General features: G+C 51.4%; 1 protein-coding gene across 3 annotated transcripts; it reads left to right on the forward strand.

Annotated features, from left to right (window-relative positions):
- The first annotated feature begins 1,027 nt into the window (after nt 1-1,027).
- Nucleotides 1,028-15,579, forward strand: DEDD2 (death effector domain containing 2). Of its 3 annotated transcripts, none has more exons than XM_090259854.1 (6): nt 1,028-1,142; nt 1,736-2,111; nt 3,570-3,692; nt 6,899-7,039; nt 13,146-13,226; nt 15,072-15,579. In XM_090259854.1, the coding sequence occupies exons 2-6, from the start codon at nt 1,784-1,786 to the stop codon at nt 15,461-15,463; spliced, it is 1,065 nt and encodes a 354-aa protein (XP_090115980.1). In that variant the 5' UTR covers nt 1,028-1,142; nt 1,736-1,783; the 3' UTR covers nt 15,464-15,579. The 3 variants fall into 3 exon arrangements, with proteins under 3 accessions (XP_090115980.1, XP_090115979.1, XP_090115981.1); XM_090259853.1 differs by having other exon boundaries at nt 1,030-1,142; nt 1,746-2,111; XM_090259855.1 differs by lacking the exon at nt 13,146-13,226 and having other exon boundaries at nt 1,059-1,142; nt 1,746-2,111.
- The last annotated feature ends 6,353 nt before the right edge of the window (nt 15,580-21,932 follow it).

The raw sequence follows: 21,932 nt of genomic DNA on the forward strand, positions 1-21,932 counted from the left end.
ACTCCCATCAGAAAGAGGAAGAGACTTCCGAGGTCACTGCTGCAGTCCAAGCATTATCAGTTCTGTCAGGGCCAGTGCCAGGCAGGATCTAGGTCTCCTGCCTCCCAAGGGGAGCTAATTCCAGGGGTGGGAATCGGTCCAGGAGGGGACCTGCTCAAGGCAGGTATGGGCCCTGACCTTGAGTCACCTAAGGGGGAGCGGGATGGTGGGAGGCTCCACTCCCAAAACTCCACCATGGGAAGGACGCTTATACTCGCAGCCTGGACTCCAACTCTTCTGATAAGACACCTCCTCTCCCCAGAAAGAAACTCATAGGTTCAGGTTAGAGAGGGGCTATTGGAAGGTCCTGTGACCTTGGAGGGCAAAGACTGGAAGGGATTATAGGGGAGGAGGAGTTCATGGTGGACGCCATCAGGAGGTGCACAGTCGGGATGGAGGGGTCTATTGCAATCAGGAAGGAGGTACTAGTTCCTAACATGAGATATGAGAATCCTTGTCTTGATCAGGGGAAGGAAAGTATAGATGGGGGTTGGGGGTTCTGTTGGATGAGGAGGGATTCCAGTTGAGATCATGAGATGGCACAGTTGGGGTGCAGGTTCCTTGTTGCCATTAGGAATAAGGGGCAGTCAGTCTAAAGGAGGAACGTCTAAGCCCTTACCAGAAGTGTCTGGGCACTACTCAGAGCCAGGCAGGCCAGTCGTGATTGTGATCTTCCCCTTGGGTAGTTGGGGACAATGGTAATGTGACAGCCTAGGTAGTGATTAGGAGAGGGCTGTAGTCCATGAGATGAGCAGTTCCAAAAGTTCGTGACATGGACTAACAAGGACCCAGCGGTTTAAGTCACGAACGGGCAGAAGCGACCCAGCAACCTTGTACCGAATCCAGCCCATAAGCATCACCACTCTCGCTCTGCGCAGGCGCAGCACGGGCAGGTTTGACGCTACGGCGGGGGCGGGCCCTGAGGGGTGGGGTTTGGGCCCTCACTCTGCGCTTGCGCCTCAGAGGCGTGGCGGTCGCACCTGCGCGAGTAGGGGGAGGAGGAGGGGCGAGGTGACGCAGGCGTAATAATAGAGAAGGTGCCAGAAAGATCCAAAACAAGTGGCTGCGGCCGTCGCTCAGGAGTCATCAGACGCCGGATTTCGGTGAGGATCCAGAGAGGCCTAAGGGCCACTGGTGGCGGGTAGATGGAACCACCTGGGTGCTGGGGAGAGGGAGAACCATCCATACAGGGCGTGGGGGGTCTGGTTCAGCCAGCACCGCCTGTGTGGGGTTGAGGGCTGGTTTGGTCGGTCCCACTTGTAGGGGCCAAGGGGGTCACTTTCGGACGGTACCACTCAGGTGGAATCGTGGGCCAGATCGGATAGTACTGCTGGACGGAGCCCAGGGGCACGTCCGGACGGTACTAACCGGAGTCAGAGGTCAGTCATTAGGGAACCTCGGGATGGCCCCGCCAGGCTTGTTCATACCGAACCACTTGGTCGGTTCCGGAGGCTGGTTCGGAACATACCATTTGGGGAGGGGCGTTCGGGCTCTGCGGGCCCGACCGGTCGGAGGTCGAATGAGGTCTGGACCTGTTACCAGGGGGACCTTGGATGGTACCGTCTGCTTCCCGGGGGGGAGAGGCTGAGACCTCTGGGGGGTGAGCGTGGCCCTGCCCCGCGGGAACCGAGGGACTCACTGGCGGGGTTGGCCTTCGGGTCCCCACGTCGCTGACCACTGCCCCCTCCCCACTGAGTGGGTTCTAGGCCCTGGTTCGAGCTTGTTCCACCCCCTTCCCCCGGGTATGGCGCTGTCTGGGTCGACCCCTGCCCCGAGCTGGGAGGAGGATGAGTGCCTGGACTACTACGGGATGCTGTCGCTTCATCGTATGTTCGAGGTGGTGGGCGGGCAGCTGACCGAGCGCGAACTGGATCTGCTGGCCTTCCTGCTGGATGAGGCTCCCGGCGCCGCCGGCGGCCTGTCTAACGCCCGTAGCGGCCTGGAGCTGCTGCTGGAGCTGGAGCGCCGCGGGCAGTGCGACGAGAGTAATCTGCGGCTCCTGGGGCAACTCCTGCGAGTGCTGGCCCGGCACGACTTGCTACCGCACCTGGCGCGCAAGCGGCGCCGGCCAGGTATGGCTGACTGGGAAGGTGACCGACTTCCGGTGGGGAGAGGGCCTTGCTCCTCATCTGGGCCTTCATGGTACCCTGGTATGGACAGGGCCGTATCAGAAAGCCTGCGTCTCCCCTCTCTATCCCCTCCTCCCAGAGTATCACTGAGAAACACTAGAGGGAGGAGGCAAGGCTTTGAGAGAGGTGAGCTTGTGGAATTTGGATGTAGCAGTAATGGTGTTGTGGCCACTGTTTATGGAGTGCTTGTTTCATGCCTGACACACAGTAAGCCTGTCATATAAAGTATCACCTTATATCCTCCTGGGAATTCCATGAGGAAGTCGTGGACAGGGAAATCATCAGGTTCAGAGAAGTTAAGTAGCTTGCTCACATTTGAGGACGGAGTCCTGTGTGCCTGGTACAGGAGATACAACGTGCCTGGACTGACAAAGTGCTTATTACATGAGGCATACATTAATGGGGAAGTCAGATATTAAAACTTATAAACAATTTATTTCTACATATGGATATAGAAAGACTAAAACAAAGTAATGGTATATAGAGAGTAGGGAGTTCTAAGTGAAGGGAGGCCCCCTTAGAGTGAATAACCAGTGAAGACCTTTCTGAGAAGGTGACATTTAAACGGAGGCTGCACTGCTGCCACTGTGCATAGGAAAAAGCAAGCTTTGAAGCCCCGAGGCAGGAATGAGTTTGGCATCATCAGAGGCCAGTGTGGCACGAGCAGAGGGGACCAAAGAAAGGGCATAGAGGGAGGTGAGAAGCCACATCATAGGGGCTTGCAGATAACACAGCTAGAAAGTGAGAATTAGGATTCACCCTCAGTTGGTTTGCGTCCAGAGTTGATGCCCTTAATCCCTGTGAGGGAAGGACAGCAGTCTGAGAAGGCCAGGAGCTGGGAGGATTTAAGGCGCAGGAGCCCCATAAGTGTATAGGCCTTGAGCTGTTGAGGCTTTGGTGGGATTACGTGGTGAGGTGCAGGGGCTAGTTTGGGGAGGGGAATTGTGAAGCTCCCCCTGCCCAGAATAAGCCCATGGGATTTCAATAACCTGGAGAAGGGCAGCACTAGGGAAGAACTGACATTGCTTTTGGAAAAATATGTCTGGAGTCAGGCTTTGGAAGAGAAGATTTAAGGAGCTTGAAGAGAGGCCTGCTTACTGCTTGGGGCCTCAGGGAGAGCTGGGGGCAGTTGATGGCAGGCAGCATTGCAGGGATCCTGACCATGACTCAGTTTACAAAATAACTCTGACTGACTCCTCTGAATTGGGAGGCATTGAATAGCAGGCATTGAGCAACCATTGGGCAGGAGGTATTGGAGAGGGGATAGGTGTCTGGACTCTAACCTCTGGGAAACTCAGGTACCCTGTGGGGCAGGTGTTCATCTCAGGGTGGGAATTGGAGGCTGGGCCTGGGAGGGGCCAGAGGCTGTGAATACTTCTTTCCGTTTTTCTCTCCCCTCAGTGTCTCCAGAACGCTATAATTATGGCACCTCCAGCTCTTCTACCAAGAGGACAGAGGGCAGCTGCCGTCGCCATCGGCAGTCAAGCAGTTCTTCAGATGTTCAGCAGGACCAGTGGGAGACAGGTGAGTCCAGCTGGGTCGGCGTGAAGGCTGTTTCCTTCTTCCTTCTGAACCCTGATGAAGCCCCCCCCATCCTGGCCCATCCAGGAAAGGGTGCAAGGGGCCATTCTGTTGTGTCTCATTTTTACATTTTGTGTTTATTATTCCTACAAAAAGCATGTGTCCAGAAGCAGCGTGTGGAGTTGTTTCTCGTGGTTTTATTTTCATCTAAATGGCATCACAGCATGGGTTCATCATTCTTCACATGGCTGTCTTTGCTGGATTTCTTAGATTTATTCATGTTGTGTAACTAATTGGTATTTTTTAATTGTCCTGCCAATTAATTTATCCAATCTCTCCTATCCCCGGTTTTTTATTCAATCATAATTTCAAACATACAGAGAAATTAAAAGATTTGTACAGTGAACATGTGCATATCTTCCAAGATGCAGTAATTTTAGATACATTTGGCCACTTTTGCTTTACCTGTGTGTATACATCATTCTTTTGTTGTTATTGTTGAACTCTTTGAAAGTAAGTTCCAGGCATCGGGACACTTGACCCCCTAAATCATCAGGCCTTTCCTGCGAGTAATGAGATTCTTTTCTTCCACTTCAAGACCATTACTGCACCTAACAAAGTAAACACTAATTCTCTGCTATCCTAATGGTCCATTTTCATATCTTTGTAAGATTGTCTTTACTTTCAGAATCCGCTCATAGTTGAGTTGTTAGTTATTACGTTTCCTTAACCTTTTACTGTAGAAGCAAAACTTCTCCCTGACCCATACTTTTTCCTTTTGTTTCCCATGACATTGACTTCCTGATCCTACAAGGCCATTTGTGTTGCAGAATGTCCGATTATTTCCAGAAGTATCTAATAATTTTCTAATGATGTCATTTAACTTGTCTCTTTGTCCCCTATATTTCCTGTGAAATGGGACTTGGGTCTGGAGGCTTGATGCATTTCAGGTCCCACATTTTTGGCAGTAATGCTTCTTGGTTGATGCCATGTGCATCGGAACACATCAGGAAGCAGAAGGTCTGGATTTTCTGTTGTGTGTGGGCAAGTTTGATCACTTGGTTAAGGTGGTGTCTGCCATATTTGTCCTTTGCAAAGGGACATTTTTCCCCCTTTATGGTTAATGAACAATCTATGGGATGGCACTTTGGCACATCCTGTTCTCCGACAGCATCCCCTGTGGGCTTAGCATCCATTCCTGCCTGAACCAGTTATTACATTGATATTTGGAAAATAGTGATTTTTTTTTTTTTTTAAGATTTTATTTATTTATTTTTAGAGAGAGGGGAAGGGAGAGAGAAAGAGACGGAGAGAAACATCAATGTATGATTGCCTCTCACAGTCCCCCAACTGGGGACCTGGCCCGCAACCCAGGCATGTGCCCTGGCTGGGAATCAAACCTGTGACCCTTTGGTTCACAGGCCAGTGCTCAATCCACTGAGCCACACCAGCCAGGGCAGAAAATAGTGATTTTTAAAAATTATTTTAATTTCCTACATCTATTTGGTGGCATTTTTTCAAGAGGAGTCCCCCCCCCCCCGCCCCCCATAGTGGAGAGTATCACTATAGACTCATGCATTCTTATTTTTTTATTGTGTTATAAACAATTAGTCATTCTTCCTGATGTTCAGATTGGCTAGCTCCTTTGTCTTTTTGACAAGTCTCCATCATGCACTGGGTGGCACAGCAAGATGTGGCACTCACCTGTACTTATTCCTTCTGCAGTCCTGTAATCAGCTGTTTTGAGAAGGCTGGTTTCTTTTAGAGGCAGTGGTATTTAGAGACCAAGATCTGGGTGCTAAGTGTGTGCATCATTTCTAGGCTCTTTTCAGTGAACAGAGTGCTTTTTAAAACTTATATTAGGTCCTGACTAATGTGGCTCAGTTGGTGGGGCGGCGTCCTGTAGAGCAAATGGTCACCCACCGGTTTGATTCCTGGTCAGGGCACATGCCTAGGTTGCAGATTCAGGCAGCCAATCAATGTTTCTCTCCCTTTTTTTCTCCCTCTCTTCTCTCTCTGAAGGAAAAAAGTTCATATTAGTATATTTTTAATTTCTAAAATTTTTATTTATTGATTTTTAGAGAGAGAGGAGGCGGGGGAGAGAGACAGACAGGCAGACAGACAGACATCAGTTTGCTGTTCCACTCGTCTGTTCATTCACTGGTTGATTCTCGTATGTGCCCTGACTAGGGATCGAACTCGCAAGCATGGTGTATCAGGACATGCTCCAACCAACTGAGCTACATCGCTAGGGCCATATTAGTATTTTTAATTCAAAATTAATGTACAGTACAAGAGTTTTTTTCTCTTGCACTGAAAATCTTGGGTTTTACTAGCATTGAAATATGGATTTATTTGTTTTATTTTATAACAATAAAAAAATTGCTTCAAAATTACAATGTCAGTACCAGTTCTGACTCTGTACAAAAAGAAACCACAGATTTGTGGTTCTGTTCATTAGGAGTATATCTCATGTGAGTTTGCATTTGGAACGATCCTCTAAGTTACTTGAAATAATTACTTTCTCCACCTGTTCATGTTACCAATTTTATACATGGTTAGGTTCATTTGTTTATGTATGTATTTAATTTTATGGTTTATCTTGTAAAGTTTTTTTGACTAATCTTCGAAGAAATTTTTTTGACCAATTCAAAACTAAACTATGTGAAAAAGATGTTCTTAGAAGTATCACTTCTGTTGTTCTCCCCTCCAGTAAATAGGTAATGTGTTTCATTCATTTCTAATTTTTATGCAAAACTAGCAAACATGTATATATCCTTGTTTCCCCTCCTTATGTGAAGTACAACAAGCTGTAGACACCTTTTATACCTTAGTTTACTTCACTAAATAGTCTGTCCTGGAGATTGTTCTTTTTGCTTCACATTTACATCTATTTCAAGTGCATGTAAGCTATAAACAATGCCCCATGGCTGTCGCCACGCTGGTCTCCTGGTGTGAGAGTGGGGGTGGTTTCTGTACGCTCACACCTGAGAGTGGGATTGCTGGGTGGGGGTGTGCTTGTCTGCCCTTCTAGATGGTGCTAGGTTGTACTTCCTCCCCATCTTATGGACAGGGCCTCCAAGGCAGAGGTGCTCACCCAGGATCTCACGGCACAGAGACCAGCCTCCAGCTTTTCCTCGGGCTCTAGGCACCTGCCTTGGTGCTCTGCCTATCGTCTGGTCCTTAACCACCCCATTTTTCTTCCTCAGGTTCTCCTCCAACCAAGCGGCAGCGGCGGAGTCGGGGCCGGCCCAGTGGTGGTGCCAGACGGCGGCGGAGAGGGGGCCCAGTCGGCCCCCGGCAGCAGCAGGAACAGGCCAGACCCGCCTTGGAAGGCAAAGTGACCTGTGGTAGGTGTCTGTGGAGTTCGAGGAATGCGTGTGCAATGCCTGTGGCAGGCTGCTGAGCCGCAGGGCAGGAGGAATGGGTAGTGCCTGGGGTGTGGCGCACCCAGTGCCATCTAGCAGGTAGGCAGCGGTTCTTACCCCCTGCTTAGCAGTGGGAGTCTTGTTCCTGTCTTTCATCTTGGTTATTTGCATCCTGCCCATAGTTGAAGAATCATATCCTATGCCACCTCTCCTAGGAAGCCTTCCCTGACAACGTGTTGCCCCCAATTTCATTTGTTTACTTAGCAAATATTTGCAAGGGTGTATTTATTCAACGATCAATTCTTCTGCAGGGGTGAAAACAGGGCCCTGGGACAAGCTGCCTGATTTTACCTCTTGGTCTTAGGAAATAATTAGGCTGTCTGATCTTGGGCAGGTGACTGAACTCCTCTATGCTTCAGTTTCCATATCTGTAAAATGAGGCTGATAATGATATTTTCCAACCAGGATTGTTGAGAGAGAAAATGAGTTAACACACGTAGCACACTCAGAATAGCACCGGCCTGGGCCTGTGTACCAGTTTTCCCTTCTCACTGTCCCTGTGCCATGTGCTTGGGGCGGGAACAGCAGTGAGGTCTCTGCCTTAGTAGAGGTGACCTTCTTTCTAGTAGATTGGCAGACCAGTGAAACCGAAGCTCATTTTAGACAGTAAGCCCCAGGAAGAGAGGGTGGGGATCGTGGGGATCAGGTAGAGCAGCCCGATAGGCCTCCAAGTAGGTGGGAGTTTGGCTTTTATTCTGTACAGCAGGTGCTGTCAAGGGATTTGAGCAGGGAGGGTGAGGTGATCTGATAACTATTTTTAAAGAAACTCTGACCCCATCTGGAAAACCAGTTAATAAATGAATTAGGGTTTGTAAAGTATTTAGAACAACTCTGGGCACATGGTAAATGCCCTGTCAAGTGTGTCTTAAGTAAATTAAAGTTGGAGCAGCAAATGAGTGACAAGGCTGCCCAGATCCAGCGAGGAGAGGTGGTCACATTGGAGAGGGTGAGAAGGGAGTGGACTAAAGAAATAAGGATGTACAGCCGATTGGACCTGTGGGCATGTTGAGTTGGGTGGCTTGAGGGCACTGTTGTGAAGACTCATGTTCAGACCTTGCCCTCGAGAGACTGCACCCATCCTGAGGGAGGGACATAGGCCTGGGTGGGCACTCTCACAACCCCCTGCTTCCCCCCTGACGCACACATCTCTGGTACAACCTCTGAGTTGGGCAAGCCTGCGCACATGGGATCAGGTGGTGAGATGCTCAGGCAGGGGTGGGAGGGTGGTAGAATTATAGGCAGGACAGTCCAAGGCTCAGCATTATCTAGAAGACCTCGGTCTGAGGTGCTTCCGTTGGCCATCTGCAGGGCGGCCATGCCTGCCACCTCCTTGCCTTGTCCCCCAGGCTGTGCGCTGCACATCCGATTCCCTAGGCGAGACTGTGCTGGGCAGGTCAGGAGGAAGAGACCAGTAGACCTTGAGGGGTGGCTGCCTTGTGACTTCCCCCTGCCCCCCAGTTGGGGGTAATTACCGGAGCCACCAGGCTGGCTGGGCTGCTGAGGGAGTCACTGCCTACCTGGGAAGCTGGCTAAGCTGAGGCTTGGGAGGGGTTTTGCCAGTAGAAGCATCAGGTCTCTTCCTGAGGGCAAGCAGGTTGTTCATAGGGTGTGGCTGGCTCTTGAAGGATATGGGCAAGCAGGTCTGAATGCTGACTCACCGGGCAGGGTGGGGCTGGAGTGAGGCTGGCCCTGGTAGGGCCCTGGTTTATCCCCCTGAAAGCAGAAATGGCTTCTCTTTAATGAAGCCCAGTCCCAGGGGTGAAAGAAGGCTCCTTCAGACCTGAGTGAGGAAGGGTCCTCACCTGTGACAGATGTCCCCTCCTCACATGTGACATGTGAGGGTTGACCCTCAGTTAGCTGCCCTCCACTTAGGGGTAGAACCAGACTAAACTCCTCAGGGTGGTGGGATGGGGTACTGGACTTGGACACGTGGCCTCTGAGTTTCCATGTCCCTTTCAGGGCCCTCTGCTGGGCACTGTGCTGGTCGTACTACCCGCCTTACCTTTCATTCTGAAGGCCGTGTTGAGGTATAGGGGTGCCGGCTCTCACTGTGCAGAGTGAGCGGTGGGGCGGGGCCGCCTTGGGTTTGTTCATTCGGTAAGTACGTACATATTTATAGAGCGCTCATGCCAGGTACAGCAGGGACTGGAGGCTCTTGCCCTCAAGGAGCTTGAGTTCTGATGGGAGGGGAAAGTCAAGAGACAGCTATCTCGTGTCAGCTGAGAAGTGAAACGAGGGCAAAAGGGGGTAGAGAGTGAGGGAAGATGTGGTTTTAGACGTATTTTCTAAATGGGGTGGGCTAGGAAGGCCTCTTGGAAGAGCATGTGGATGGCTGCGGTAGAACGTTTCAGACAGGGGACAGTAGGAGCCCAGGCCCAAGAGGGAGTGTGGCAGTAGCGGTGAAGGGGGGGCAGCGAAGCTGGCAAGGCTGGAGTGGAGGGAGTGAGGGGCGGCTACTTGGAGGTGAGGGTAGGAGAGCCATGGGCCTGGGCTTTGTATTTATTTATTTAGTTTAATTCTTTTCTTTATTCCTCATCCAGTGATATATTTTTTTCATTGCTTTTTTTATATCAAGAGGAAAGGAGAGAGAAACATCAATTGGTTGCCTAGGGTAGGTGCTCAGACTCGGGATCGTTCGTGTCTGAACTGGGGATTGAACCCACAACCTAGACATGTGCCCTGACTGGGAGTTAAACCTGCAACCCTTTGGTTACAGAGATGATGCTCCAAACAACTGAGCCACACTGGCCACGGAGCATTAAATGATGGAAAACAATTAGAGGATTTGAATGACAGGTTGAGCTTTGCTTTTCCCTCAGTGCTTTCTGTGGAGAAGATACATAAGCAAACAGACTAGTGTAATGAACCCTGTCTTCTCTCACCAAGCTTTAGCAGTTGTCAACTTGTGGCTGATTTGATATTGTCTTAATATCAGATATCTGATTAGTGCTCACATTTCCAGTTGTCTCGCAAGTGTTTTTTTTCCTAAGTCTCTCCTAATCTATTGGATTCCCCAGCCATCTCTTGTTTTCGCTCTTTCCCACTCCTTACATTGTGTTTGTTGAAAATAGTTGCCCCAGCCCTGGCCGGGTGGCTCTGTTGGTTGGAGCATCGTCCTGTGCACTGAAAGGTTGCAGGTTCAAGTTCTGATCAGGGCATATAACTAGGTTGCAGGTTTAATTTCTTTTTAATATTTTACTTATTTATTTTTAGAGAGAGAGGAAGGGAGTTAGAAAAAGGGGGAGAGAAACATTGATACAAGAAAAAAACATGGATCATTGCCTCCCACACACACCCAACTGGAGGCCCGCCCGCAACCAGGCATGTGCCCTGACCAGGAAACCCATGACCCTTTGGTGTGTAGAATGATGCCCAACCCACTGAGCCACACCAGCCAGGACCTAGGTTGCAGGTTTGATCCCTGGTCGGGGTGCACAGATGGGAGGCAACTGATTGATGTTTCTCTCTCACATTGATGTCTCGCTCGCTCTCTCTCTCTCTCTCTCTCAAATCAATAAACATATCCTTGGGTGAGGATAAAAAGAAAGAAAGTACAATAGTTGTCCCACAGCCCTCCCCAAAGACTGGATTTTGGCAGTCTCATCCTGTGTTTGGGTTAATTGAATGTGTTTCTCTGTTATCTGTATTTCCTAAAAATTGGTAGTTGGGACTGGAAAGGCTTGATCAGATTCTGGTTTGATGTTTTGCTTTTTCAAGCTCACTTTCTAGGTGGTGTGTTCTCACCTTTCTCTGACATTGGTAGCAGTTTCTCCTCATTGTCTTGATCCATTAGTTCAATAGAGGTTGAAGAACTTTACGTTTGACATGTTGACTCTGGTTGCCTCTTGGGGAAGAGACTGGAGGGAGGGAGGGGTCCTGCTGTTGTCCAGAGGAGGGTGGGCTTGGCCCTGCGTGGCGGTGCAGGGCAGAGCACGCTGGCCTCTTTCCACCAAGCATCCTGAGAAGACAAGTCCTGTGTGCCCAGGCCACACCTAGCATAGGGATTAGCATGCAAGGCTGCTCACCTGTATACCTGGCCCAGGGCCTATCCCTCACATGTTCCCTGGTCTCCCACTGAGCAGTCCCTCCAGTTTTCCTCTAAGGCCCACCTGCGTGCAAAGAACAGAAATAGCTGTCTTCTCTAGGAAGACATACCCTCACCCTCTGTCCTCGGGCCAGGGAGCATTTCCCTACAGCTGCCCAAGTGAAAAGGTACTGCTGACAAACGCTTGGTGTTCCTGGCCACGGGAAACAGCAGCTCCCAGCCCAGGTCACATGCTCGCAAAGTGTCCTTCCTGCCTTGGCTCTCGCTGTCACACATAGGTCAGTCTGTCCACTTCTTTTCATGTGTGCTCCTTCCATCCTGGCCCAGCCTCCTTCAGCCTTTCCCGACTACTACCCTGACCCTGACCCTCTTCCTGACACCCTGATGCACTTGAAGGACTTAATGAGTTCCAGGTTCTGGCCTCAGCTGTTTACCTGCATTCAGCCCTGCAATCCCCACAGTGGGCTCCTGAGAGCAGGAGCTAGGTTGAGGGTATCTCATGGAGGAGGCGCTGAAGTGTGGAGAGCTGTGGTCACCTTGGCGGTTCGTGGACTCCCTGCTGTAGCCTGCCAGGACATGGCCAGCCCCCCGACTCCAGTTGTCCCCTTGCGCCCTTCTCTACCATGATGCAGCCCACTGGCCCTCAGCCTGTGAATGGCCCGGGCTCGTTTTCTGCTTCTGGCTTTTCATGTGCTGTCGCCTCTCCCGGGAGGCTGCTCTCTCTCCTCTTGTCTCCCGTCTCAGCCTGCTTGTCTTCACATTGCACTTCCAGTGTCATTTCCTAGAGGGGTCCTCTGATTGTTTCAATCTAAATTACACCTCGTTCTCTATAATTTTTTCTCCTCACCCTGAAGATGTCTGTTAATCATAGATTTCTGTGTATTGTTGTGTGGGAGGCAGCAAACAAGATAGAGGTAGTTAAGAGCTCCAGCTCTGTAGTCAGGCACCTCAGTTGGAATTCCCACTCTGCTCTTTCCTGCCTTTATGGCCTTGGGCAGGTGACTCATTCCCTGTGCCTCAGTTTCCCCATCTGCAAAAAGGGGATAATAGCACTGCCTAATAAGGTTGCAGGGCTGATCAGAAGCGTCAGTTGGTATGAAGTGTGTGACAGCCTGCAGTAAGTACTACAGAGGTATCACCTGTTGTCGTTCAGTTATTTTGTAGAGGAGTCGGGGGAGGTTGCATGTAAGCTGGGATCCAGGGCCAGTGATGGAGGAGCAGTTCAGATGGTGTATGGCTCCTGTGTGCTGTCCTGTTGTGTTCTAGACCAAGTGGAACTGTGGTCTGGTGAAGGGGTAATGTAGTGGGGGTAATGAAGGTTCTGTGAAGACTCGGGGGCCTAAGACAGGGAAGGGACTTGGGTAGGACCAGGTCCATGGGAAGTGCTCTAACTGGGGGTTACATGTCTTCCAGTTCCACCTGTGGCAGGGTGCTTGTGTCACCCCTGTGTTGCTGACACTCAGTAAAAACAGCTGCTTAATGAAAGAATGAATGAGGCACACGACTCCACCCTGGTTCTGTCCTCCTTCTAATCGACCTCGCCCCCCAAATGTTGTGGGGTGGGCTCTGGGTGAATAGACAGCTTATGCTACAGGTCTGATAGCAATCTGTGCTGAGGAGAAAGGTGACCTGCGAGGGGATCACTTTGGCAGGACATGGTGGGTGAGTGGGTCGTTCTGGGCAGAGAAGGCTGGCAGGTCAGCACAAGCTGGGAGCACGAGCCTTGTGACTGGGGAGCAGGGTATGGGTGGATGTAGCTGGGATTGAAGGAGATGAGGGAGGAGGAGTTTGGCTCAGGGATCCAGGCAAGAGAGGGCAAGACCTGGGCAGGGGCTATGGGACTAGAGGTGGGTGTCAGAATGGCAGTTCCTGTTTCTGTGGGCCTTCAGTGTTGTAGGCCCTGGGTCAGACATCTCACAAGTTGCCTCATTTCATCTTCATGACCCCACTGTGTAGCAGGGATCTCTTGTTTATGTTTTTCAGATGGGGAAACTGAGGCTCAGGTGAGGTCACATGCCCAAGGCCGCACAGCTAGAGAGTGGCAGAGCTGGGACTCACCTCAAGGTCTGTCAGACTCCGCCACCTGGCTCTGTGCCTCTGCCACTGAGCAGCCATGTGTGGCCTTGGACAGGTGCTGCTCCTCCCAGTCCCCTCTTCCCCAGCCCACACCGACTGAGGGCATGCCAGACACTCATAGGAGTCAAGGGTGTGAGTGCAGAGGTCTTCATCTGGTTTTTAGGATGGAGGGAGCTGGACCCGAGTTCCCTGCAGGGGGCTGAGGCCAGGCAGGCCTCCTCGGGCTTCAAGCAGATCGGGTGAGGTTCCGCTCAAGGCAGAAAGAGGAAGGGTTTGGGGTTTGGAGTGGGAGGAGGAAGTGGGTGGTGTTGAGAAGTCATCTTGGGGAGCAGGGACCTGCCTTCTACTTTCTGCTCTGCTGCTCACATGGCCTGTGAAAGGTGAAGGGAGTCCGGGATGTGGCACTTCCCCTCCCAGAGCTTCAGTTTCCGCATCTGTCAACATGGCTTGAATGTGGCCCCTGCCCCACGGGGCTGATGCTGCTGAGTCCCCTGCGGTAAAGCATGCGGCACATTGGAGCTGTTGGAGGCTGCCATTCTTGGAGTACCCGCTGGGCATGGTGTGTGCACTGTGCCAACTAGTTTCTTTCTGTTCCTTGCTCTTTTTAATCCTCTTAACAGCCTTCACAGCAGGGATTGTCCCCTGGTTTAGGCAGGAACCTGGGCTCAGAGAGGTTGTGACTTGTCCCCGGTCACACAACTAGAGCCTGGATTGGAATTGGCTCCATTGGCCTGAAACTGCTTTCTGGGGGCATGGGAGGTTCAGCAACTTTGGTCACATGCTGCCACTGCCTGATCATGTGACCTTGGGCAAGTCACTATACTTCTCTTTGTCTCTGTTTCCTCATCTGTACAGTGGGTGGGATACTGAGACCTGCCTCACAGGGTTGTTTGTGGATTCAGTGACTTCACAGGAGTCTAGTGCTTGGGGTGGCGCCTGGTAAATCGTCAGTGCTCTGTGGTGTGGGCTGCTGTTACTTACAGCTTGTAGTTGATCCTCAGGACAGCCTGTGCCATGCGTTGGAACCCCATTTCACAGGTGCAAGTTCAGTAATCCCAAAGAGAGGTGACAGGCTTGAGGTCACATTTATAAGGATAAGCCTTAGAAGTCCCATGTCCTGTCCACTGGACAGAGCTGCCATCTCATTTGGGTGGATGAGGGCAGAGTTGTAAGTGACTGAAACGCGACTTAGACTGGCTTAAGCAGAGAAGAAATTGTAGCTGACAGGTGAACAAAACAGGCGAAAATCTGTCCTTCCTGGAGCTTACATTGGAGATGGGTGATAAACATGACAGGAAGGGAAAACTTAAGAGTAGGCGAGGAGGTGGTGAGTGCCTTGGGAAAATGGAGCAGGGGATGGGGGGAACTGGGCATGCTGGGGCCAGGTCGTGGTAGTCAAGTTTTAAATGTGATGGTTGACATAGGCCTCATGGGAAGGTGACATTTGAGTGAAGACCTGAAGGAAGTGAGGGGACACACTGGGGACTGAGCATCTCAGGCCTGACAGAGGCAGGGCTGGGTGGAACCTGCCTGGCAGTGGGGGGAGCTGGGAGCAAGGAGGTGGTGAGGCTGGAGTGGAGCATGTGAGGGGAAGAGGAGGGCGCCAGGTCAGGAGGTGACAGGCCAGACCACAGGAGGAAAGCCATGTGAGGGTGTCATCCATACTTGGGTGTGGTTGCCAGAAGGGGGAAGGATGTGGGGCAGGTGCAGTGCAGCCCACAAGGTCGTGGGAGGAGCCTGAAGAGGAGGCTCGAGGGAGGGAGGAGGTTGGCGTCACCCTGTGCCTTGTGTTGGGTGTCAGCCCCTCACTGACGAGTCCCTCTTTCTCCACAGATATCCGGCTCCGGGTCCGAGCAGAGTACTGCGAGCACGGGCCAGCCTTGGAGCAGGGCGTGGCGTCTCGGCGGCCCCAGGCACTGGCGCGGCAGCTGGACGTGTTCGGGCAGGCCACGGCAGTGCTGCGCTCCCGAGACTTGGGCTCCGTGGTGTGTGACATTAAGTTCTCGGAACTCTCCTATCTGGACGCCTTCTGGGGGGACTACCTGAGCGGTGCCCTGCTGCAGGCCCTGCGGGGCGTGTTCCTGACTGAGGCCCTGCGGGAGGCCGTCGGCCGGGAGGCCGTCCGCCTGCTGGTCAGTGTGGACGAGGCTGACTATGAGGCTGGCCGGCGCCGCCTGCTTCTCATGGAGGAGGAGGGGGGACGGCGCCCGTCGGAGGCCTCCTGATCCTGGATCTGGCGGGACTGATCCCACCTCCTAACTTTCAGGCCACCTTCTTCCCGGGAGGGTAAAGACCATCTCTGCTCCTAGGGGACTGTCACTCCAGCAGCCTTGATAACTGAGACAGATGGCCAGGCCCCATGACAGCCTGGCTCATTGACAGCTTCTCTGACAGGATGTGGGCTCTGAGGCCTAAACCACTTCCAGCTGAGTTTCCTTCCCAGGCTCCCCCGTCCCCACCCTCAGGTGTGTTCTTTCAGCTCCAGGAGGCCAGGGGCTCCAGCATGCTGATCCCAGAGGGAAGGGGACCTAGCCACATAGTCACCAAGGGTCCCCTGCATATTGTGTCCTTGACCTTGGGCTGTGTGCACACACTGCCCCCATGGAAATCTCCTGGGCTCTTGCCCTAGCCTGCTCCACACACTTATTTGGCTTAAGGGCTTCTCTCTCAGGATTTCTGATTTTACTGTCCCCAACCCTGGGCTTCAGCCACACCAGGCACTGGAGCTGGGGCACACATGGGGCCTGCTCACCTTGCCCACCCATCGCTATAGCCAGCCAGGGCTCTGCCCACCTTCTACACATAGACCTGGCACTCCACCTTTTCCTGCTCCCCAGAGCTGGACACAGACTTGCACAAGAACCCACACCCAGAGTGTCAGAGGTGTGTGGCCAGCAGTTACTAGACCAAGTGTGCTGTTGCCCCAGGGCCAGGGCCAGAAGCCAACTACCTTCTCAGAAAGAGAACGGCAAAGGCTTGGGGGCTGATGGGCAAGGTCTTTTATAAATGGCACCAATAAAACTGCCCTGGAAGGGGCATAGGTGGGCATCAAGGCTCTTTGGGATTGATTCTTAATGCGCTGGAGGAAGGAGTTGATGAGAACCTGGGCCTAGTACCAGTTCTGGAGTTCCTGGCCTGGCATCAGACAGGAGGGTGAGCAGGGTGCTAGATCAGTTGCTACCACAGGCTTGTCCTCTTTGGGCCTTAGTTTCCTCATCTGTCAAAGGAAGTACAGTCATACCTCAGTACTTGGCTTCAGACCTTGCCAGACTTGGTACACATGTTGTTTTGACAAGAAAATGTCTCAGAACGTCGCACTTGCTAGAACTTGTATGAGTCATGATGCTGCCCCGCAAGAGAAAATGCTTCGCTCGGTACTTGCTGGTTTCGGCACTCATCATGAGTTCCGGAATGAATTAACGAAGGGTACTGAGGTACCACTGTATGGCCTCGGAATCACCAACACTTGCAGCCCTGTTGACACATGCTTTGTTCCTTGGGAGTGCTGGTGTTTTTAACTTGTTCAGTGATGTGGACCACCTATCTCCAAGGCTAGGCTGACAGCTCAGATGTTTGGAAACGGAACAGATCAGCAGCCAGGCTTCTCTGCCTGGAATCCCTCTCCAGGTGGTTCCCCATACATCACCTTCTGGACAGTCACCTTTTCAAATCTGGATCTCTGTTCTCTCTCTTCCTGAGGGTAGCACTTCCTCCTGCCACCTGTGGCTGCAGGAGGTTGTGGCCTCCTGCTCTTGCCCCACCACTTGTTAATGGGCTTAGGAACTCAAGTTTCTTACACAACACCCAGGGTTTTTCTTCCTGATGGGGAGGGGAGCCAGGGGTGGGGAGTTGGGGTTGGGGTAGGCAGGGATTCTGTTAACCTTTCCTGAAGTAAGGGATGGACTTGCTCACAGCTGGGAACCTGTCCTGGCCCTTGACCTGTGTTGATGTACGAGGGATAAAATGGTGGGTTTAGCAGTTGAGTCTTGACCAGGAGTCAACATCTAGTCCAGCTACTTGCTATGTGACCCCAGAGTTTCCCTGCACCCTCTCTGGGAGGGAGCTTGTGTCTATTGGGCATACTGATCCTGTTACTACTTAATGCCCTGTGTGAAGTAGGGAGTTTGCCCCCATTTTGACAGGGAATGGGCTCAGAGAGAAGTGACTTGCTTGAGGGATGTAGCAGCAGCTCCAAGGTGGAAAGCTGCTGTCCCCTAGTGGACCAGGTTAGGCTGGGGAGGGCGATGGAAGCGTCTGCGCTCCTCCCTTGAGCTTGGGGACTCTTCCAGCCTTGGGCCGGCGTAGGCTTTCTTTTCAGGACCTTCCAGATTTGAGGATCAACTTGACGTGGGGCTCGCCGTGCTTAAGGGTAGAACTGCTGCCTGTTGGCTGGGCTTCGTTCCAGGATCTGCTGCTCCCTCAGGCCATGGTGCCCTTAACCCCTAGTGAATGATGGGCCCCACCAGCCCCTTACTGGACAAGTCAGGACTGTCCTCCACTTCAGTGGCCCCACCGCCTGCCTCAGCCCCGCCCTGTTCCTTAGTCCCTCACCACGCATCCTGTCCCCTTCCCCCTTCCTCCTTCCTCTAGGCTCCCTTTGCAGCTCCTCCGGCTGCCGCTTGCTGGCTGGCACATGCATGCGGGAGGTGAGGACACAACTTCCAGGCCTCTGGAGCATGGGCGCAGTGCTGTCCACATGGCGGGAACCTTGAGGCAATGTCTGGGTGCCTCCAAAGCCTTGAGCGCGTGCATTGTGGAGCCCGCCTGGCCTTGCCAGGGCTCGCACCTGGCACTAGGGCTGACCCCACAGACCCCTGAGGCCCAGAAATGGGTCAGACCCAGGCCTTAAGGATAACCCAGGGAGATCAAAGAGCTTCAGAAGTGGAGAAAGTCTTCTGAACAGGATGCAGCCAAGAGAACTAGAGGACTGTGGGAGCTCGGGAAGGCGGGCCATGTTTTCACAAAGGAGAGGAGCCTGTAGTTGGCTCTTGAAGGATGAGTAGGAGTTCAACAGAATGTCAGGAGATAACTCCAGGCAGAGAACCTCGCTTAAACTCTAGGGAGCATTCTGAGTGGGATGTAGAGAGACAGATATGGGCAAAGTAGAAGGTAAATGGCAATGCCACGTGCTGGCAGACAGGCATGGGCCCTGAAGATTACAACATAAGATGGAAATGTGAAGCAGGCCCAGTGTACCTGGGGCATGGAAGCACAGGTTCCCCAAGGCCTCCTGTGGGCCAGGCCCTGGGCTGGCATCTGCTGGGGACCCTGGGAGGACTCTAGACTGGCCGCTGGCTTCTGTTCTGGTGGGGGCGCCAGGCTGGAACACGTGAGTCACAGCCCAGGGTAGTCAGTGACTGAACCAACAGCAGAGGCTGATGGAGCCCGGAGACCTGGTAGAGGGACCCTGGAAGGCTTCATGGATTGGGAAGCTCCCTGTTCACTGTTAAAAGTTACCACCACCACCATCCCCACCAAGATACATTTTAATTGTGAATATAACATTCAGAAAAGTGCACAAAACAAATAAATTAGTTAAGTTGTAAAGTATACGTGCCTCCCATTGTTAAGGAATACATGACCAGCATCCCAGAAGCCACCCACCACTGTGCCACCTTGCTGTCATGTGATTCCTTCAGGTCACAACTCCCCTCTTTTCTTAGCTGGGAACACTAGCCTGACTTTAAAGTTGGTTTTGAGAGAGAGAGAGACATCAATTTGTTGTTCTACTCATTTATGCATTCATTGGTTGATTCTCGTATATGCCCTGACGGGATTGAACGTGCAACCTTGGCGTATCAGGACAATGCTTTAACCAACTGAGCTACCCAGCCAGGGCTATCCTGACTTTGACAGTAATTTCTTACTTTTCTTTAACTTTCTAGTTTTACATCACACAGTGATATAGTTAATTTTATCTCTTTTTACACTTTACATAAATGGCATCACAAAATATGTTTTCTGTTGTGTCTGGTTTCTTTTGCTCAATGGTGTGTGTGTGTGTGAGGTTCTTACATGTGTTTATATGTAGTTGACTCATTTTTATTTTTAAAAATATTTATATTTAGAGAGGGGAAGGGAGGAAGAAAGGGAGAGAAACATCAATTGGTTGCCTCTCGCATGCCCCCAAGCCCCCAACTGGGGACCTGGCCTGAAACACAGGCATGTGCCCTGACCTGGAATTTAACTGGTGGTGACATTTCTTTTTGTGGGACGACGCCCAACCCACTGAGACACACTAGTCTGGGCTGTGGTTGAGTCATTTTATGAGCATCCCACAAGTAGTTCATCCATTGCACTGTTGATGGATATTTGATTTGTTTCCAGTTTGGGACTGTTATGAATAATGCTGCTGTGAACATTCTTCTGCATGTTTCTTGGTGAACAAATGCTTACATTATTCTTGGGATATACCTAGAAGTGGAACTGCTGGGCATGGGTACGAGTATGTTCAGGTTTGGTAGATACTGCCTGTGTTAGTTTCCTAGGACTGCTGTAACTAAGTACCACAAACCTGGTGGCTTCATACAACAGAAATGTCTCCTCTCACACCTCTGGAGGCCAGGAGTCTAAAATCAGTTTCACTTGGCCAAAATCAAGTTGTTCGCAGGCCCATACTCCCTTCAGAGGCTCTAGAGAAGAACATGTTCCTTGTCTCTTTCTGCTGCTGGTGGCTGCCAGCACTCCTGGGTTTGTGGCCGCATCACTCCAATCTCTCGGTCACATTTCCTCCTCTCTGTCCGTGTCAGGTCTCCCTCTGCCTCCCTGTCAGAAGGATACACGTGACTGCATTTAGGGCCCGTCAGAATAATCCATCTCAAAATCCTCACTTCAATCACATCTGCCACATATGAGAATTCACAGATTCCAGGGATTAAGCCACAGACATTTTTCAGTCCACCATACTCATAAGCTGTTTTCCTAGTGTTTATATCAGTTCACTCTCCCACCAGTGCTGAATGAGAGTTCTCCTTCACATCCTTGCCAATATGGTAGTGTGAGACAGTTCACTTTTGCCAGTCTTGACAGATGTATGGTAGTATATCATTGTGGTTTATTTTTGTTTTCCCTGATTAATTTTTTCTTATTCTTGAATGAGGACTAGGAGGTCTTTGGGTGGATAGAATTGGCAAAGGTATTCTAGATAGAATAGCATGCATAAAGGTGGCAGAAACATTTAAATTGAATTAGAGGGGTTTTTTGAGGATTATGTTATATAAGTGGAATAACACCAACAGTAAATAAGATGGGCGGGGAAGGGAGAGAAGCCAGGAGGCGTCTGGGCGACTGGTGGAAAATAGAGGGATCAAGGGAGTGGAGCTCCCTGTGAGTTGAGGCTGCGGGTGTGACGGCAGCCAGGGCCTGCCAGGCCTGGAAGGCAGGTGCTGGAGTCAGAGTGCAGGATACTGGATTTCAAACACAGAAGACGGCCCTGGGTTGTGGTTAAAACTGGGGCTTTTTAATTTGGGATCCAAGGAGGCCGGCGTTAGAATCTTGGCTCTGTTGCTCTGCTAAATGTCACCTGGTACTCCTCTCCTTCCCTCACTCCAAGTCACCCAGTAACCATTTACCAAGGTACACGTCTAGCTATAGGTGCTACAGGATGGGTCAGACCAATCCCTCTCTTGACAAGCTTTGCCGTAGTACAGTACGTGATCCCTGGAGACAGCTCAAAGGGACATACAAGGGACTGTGCGAACCCAGCTGAGGCAGATCCCGACTCTAATCTGGCTTCACAGAACTCGGCTTTCTTGAGCCTTGTGTCCACAGGGTCTACAACCCTCTGTCCCATTTCCTCAATGACATCTGTTGACTCCCTGGTCACTTCCCCTTGTTCCTAAAGACTCTAGCATCTCCTCACAGACCTTCCACCCCAGCCCTGCCATCCTGCTGGGATACTTAACCTCCTGTGATGTGCACCCTCCCAATGAGCTAGCTAGCCTCTCAGCCTCTTCCCACCTCATCTCTGTTAACCTTCATCCCACTCCATCCAGCCATTCCCATGACCAGACCTTGGACTTGGGCATTACCCGGAAGTGCAGCACACATAGCAAACATTCATGGAGCACTTATATCAAATGCCAGGCACTGTGCCAAATGGATTACATGTGTTTACTCCTCACAAAAGCTGTAAGGTGGGTATTAATATCCTCATTTCAAAGGTGAGGATACACACTCAGGAAGGTGAAGTCACTTCCCTGGATGAAACATTTAGCAAAATGGCAGATCCAGGATTCTAACACTGTTCTCCTTGGGTCCCAAATTAAAAAGCCCCAGTTTTAACCACAACCCAGGGCCGTCTTCTGTGTTTGAAATCCAGTATCCTGCACTCTGACTCCAGCACCTGCCTTCCAGGCCTGGCAGGCCCTGGCTGCAGTCACACCTGCAGCCTCAACACACAGGGAGCTCCACTCCCTTGATCCCTCTGTTTTCTGCCAGTTGGCCAGACCCCTCCTGGCTTCTCTCCCTTCCCTGCCCAGCCAGAGCTTCATATTGGACCATCTGATCTCTCTTGCTAGCTCTCTAATAGCCAGGGTCCCAGCAGGAAACAGAGGGCACCACAGCTGGGATTTTGAAGATAATTTAATGAAGGGACTCTTTGCAGAGGTGTGGGTAGAGTTGAGAGAACCAACAAGAGAGGTGAAGGCAGCAGGAAGCTGTGACCACCGTTCATTCTGCATGGGTAAGGAAAGG

This window comes from Furipterus horrens, unplaced genomic scaffold (genome assembly GCF_987537825.1).
Source record: "Furipterus horrens unplaced genomic scaffold, mFurHor1.1.pri manual_scaffold_13, whole genome shotgun sequence".
In the NCBI taxonomy this organism is placed as follows: Eukaryota; Metazoa; Chordata; class Mammalia; order Chiroptera; family Furipteridae; genus Furipterus; species Furipterus horrens.

What these genes read in the sequence shown, in the direction of transcription:
- DEDD2 (XM_090259854.1), top strand. Translation starts at nt 1,784, where the DNA reads ATGGCGCTGTCTGGGTCGACCCCTGCCCCGAGCTGGGAGGAGGATGAG. An exon ending in GCGCAAGCGGCGCCGGCCAG is followed by an intron (nt 2,112 to 3,569) that starts GTATGGCTGACT and finishes CTCTCCCCTCAG; the next exon opens with TGTCTCCAGAACGCTATAAT. An exon ending in GAGCTGGGACTCACCTCAAG is followed by an intron (nt 13,227 to 15,071) that starts GTCTGTCAGACT and finishes CTTTCTCCACAG; the next exon opens with ATATCCGGCTCCGGGTCCGA.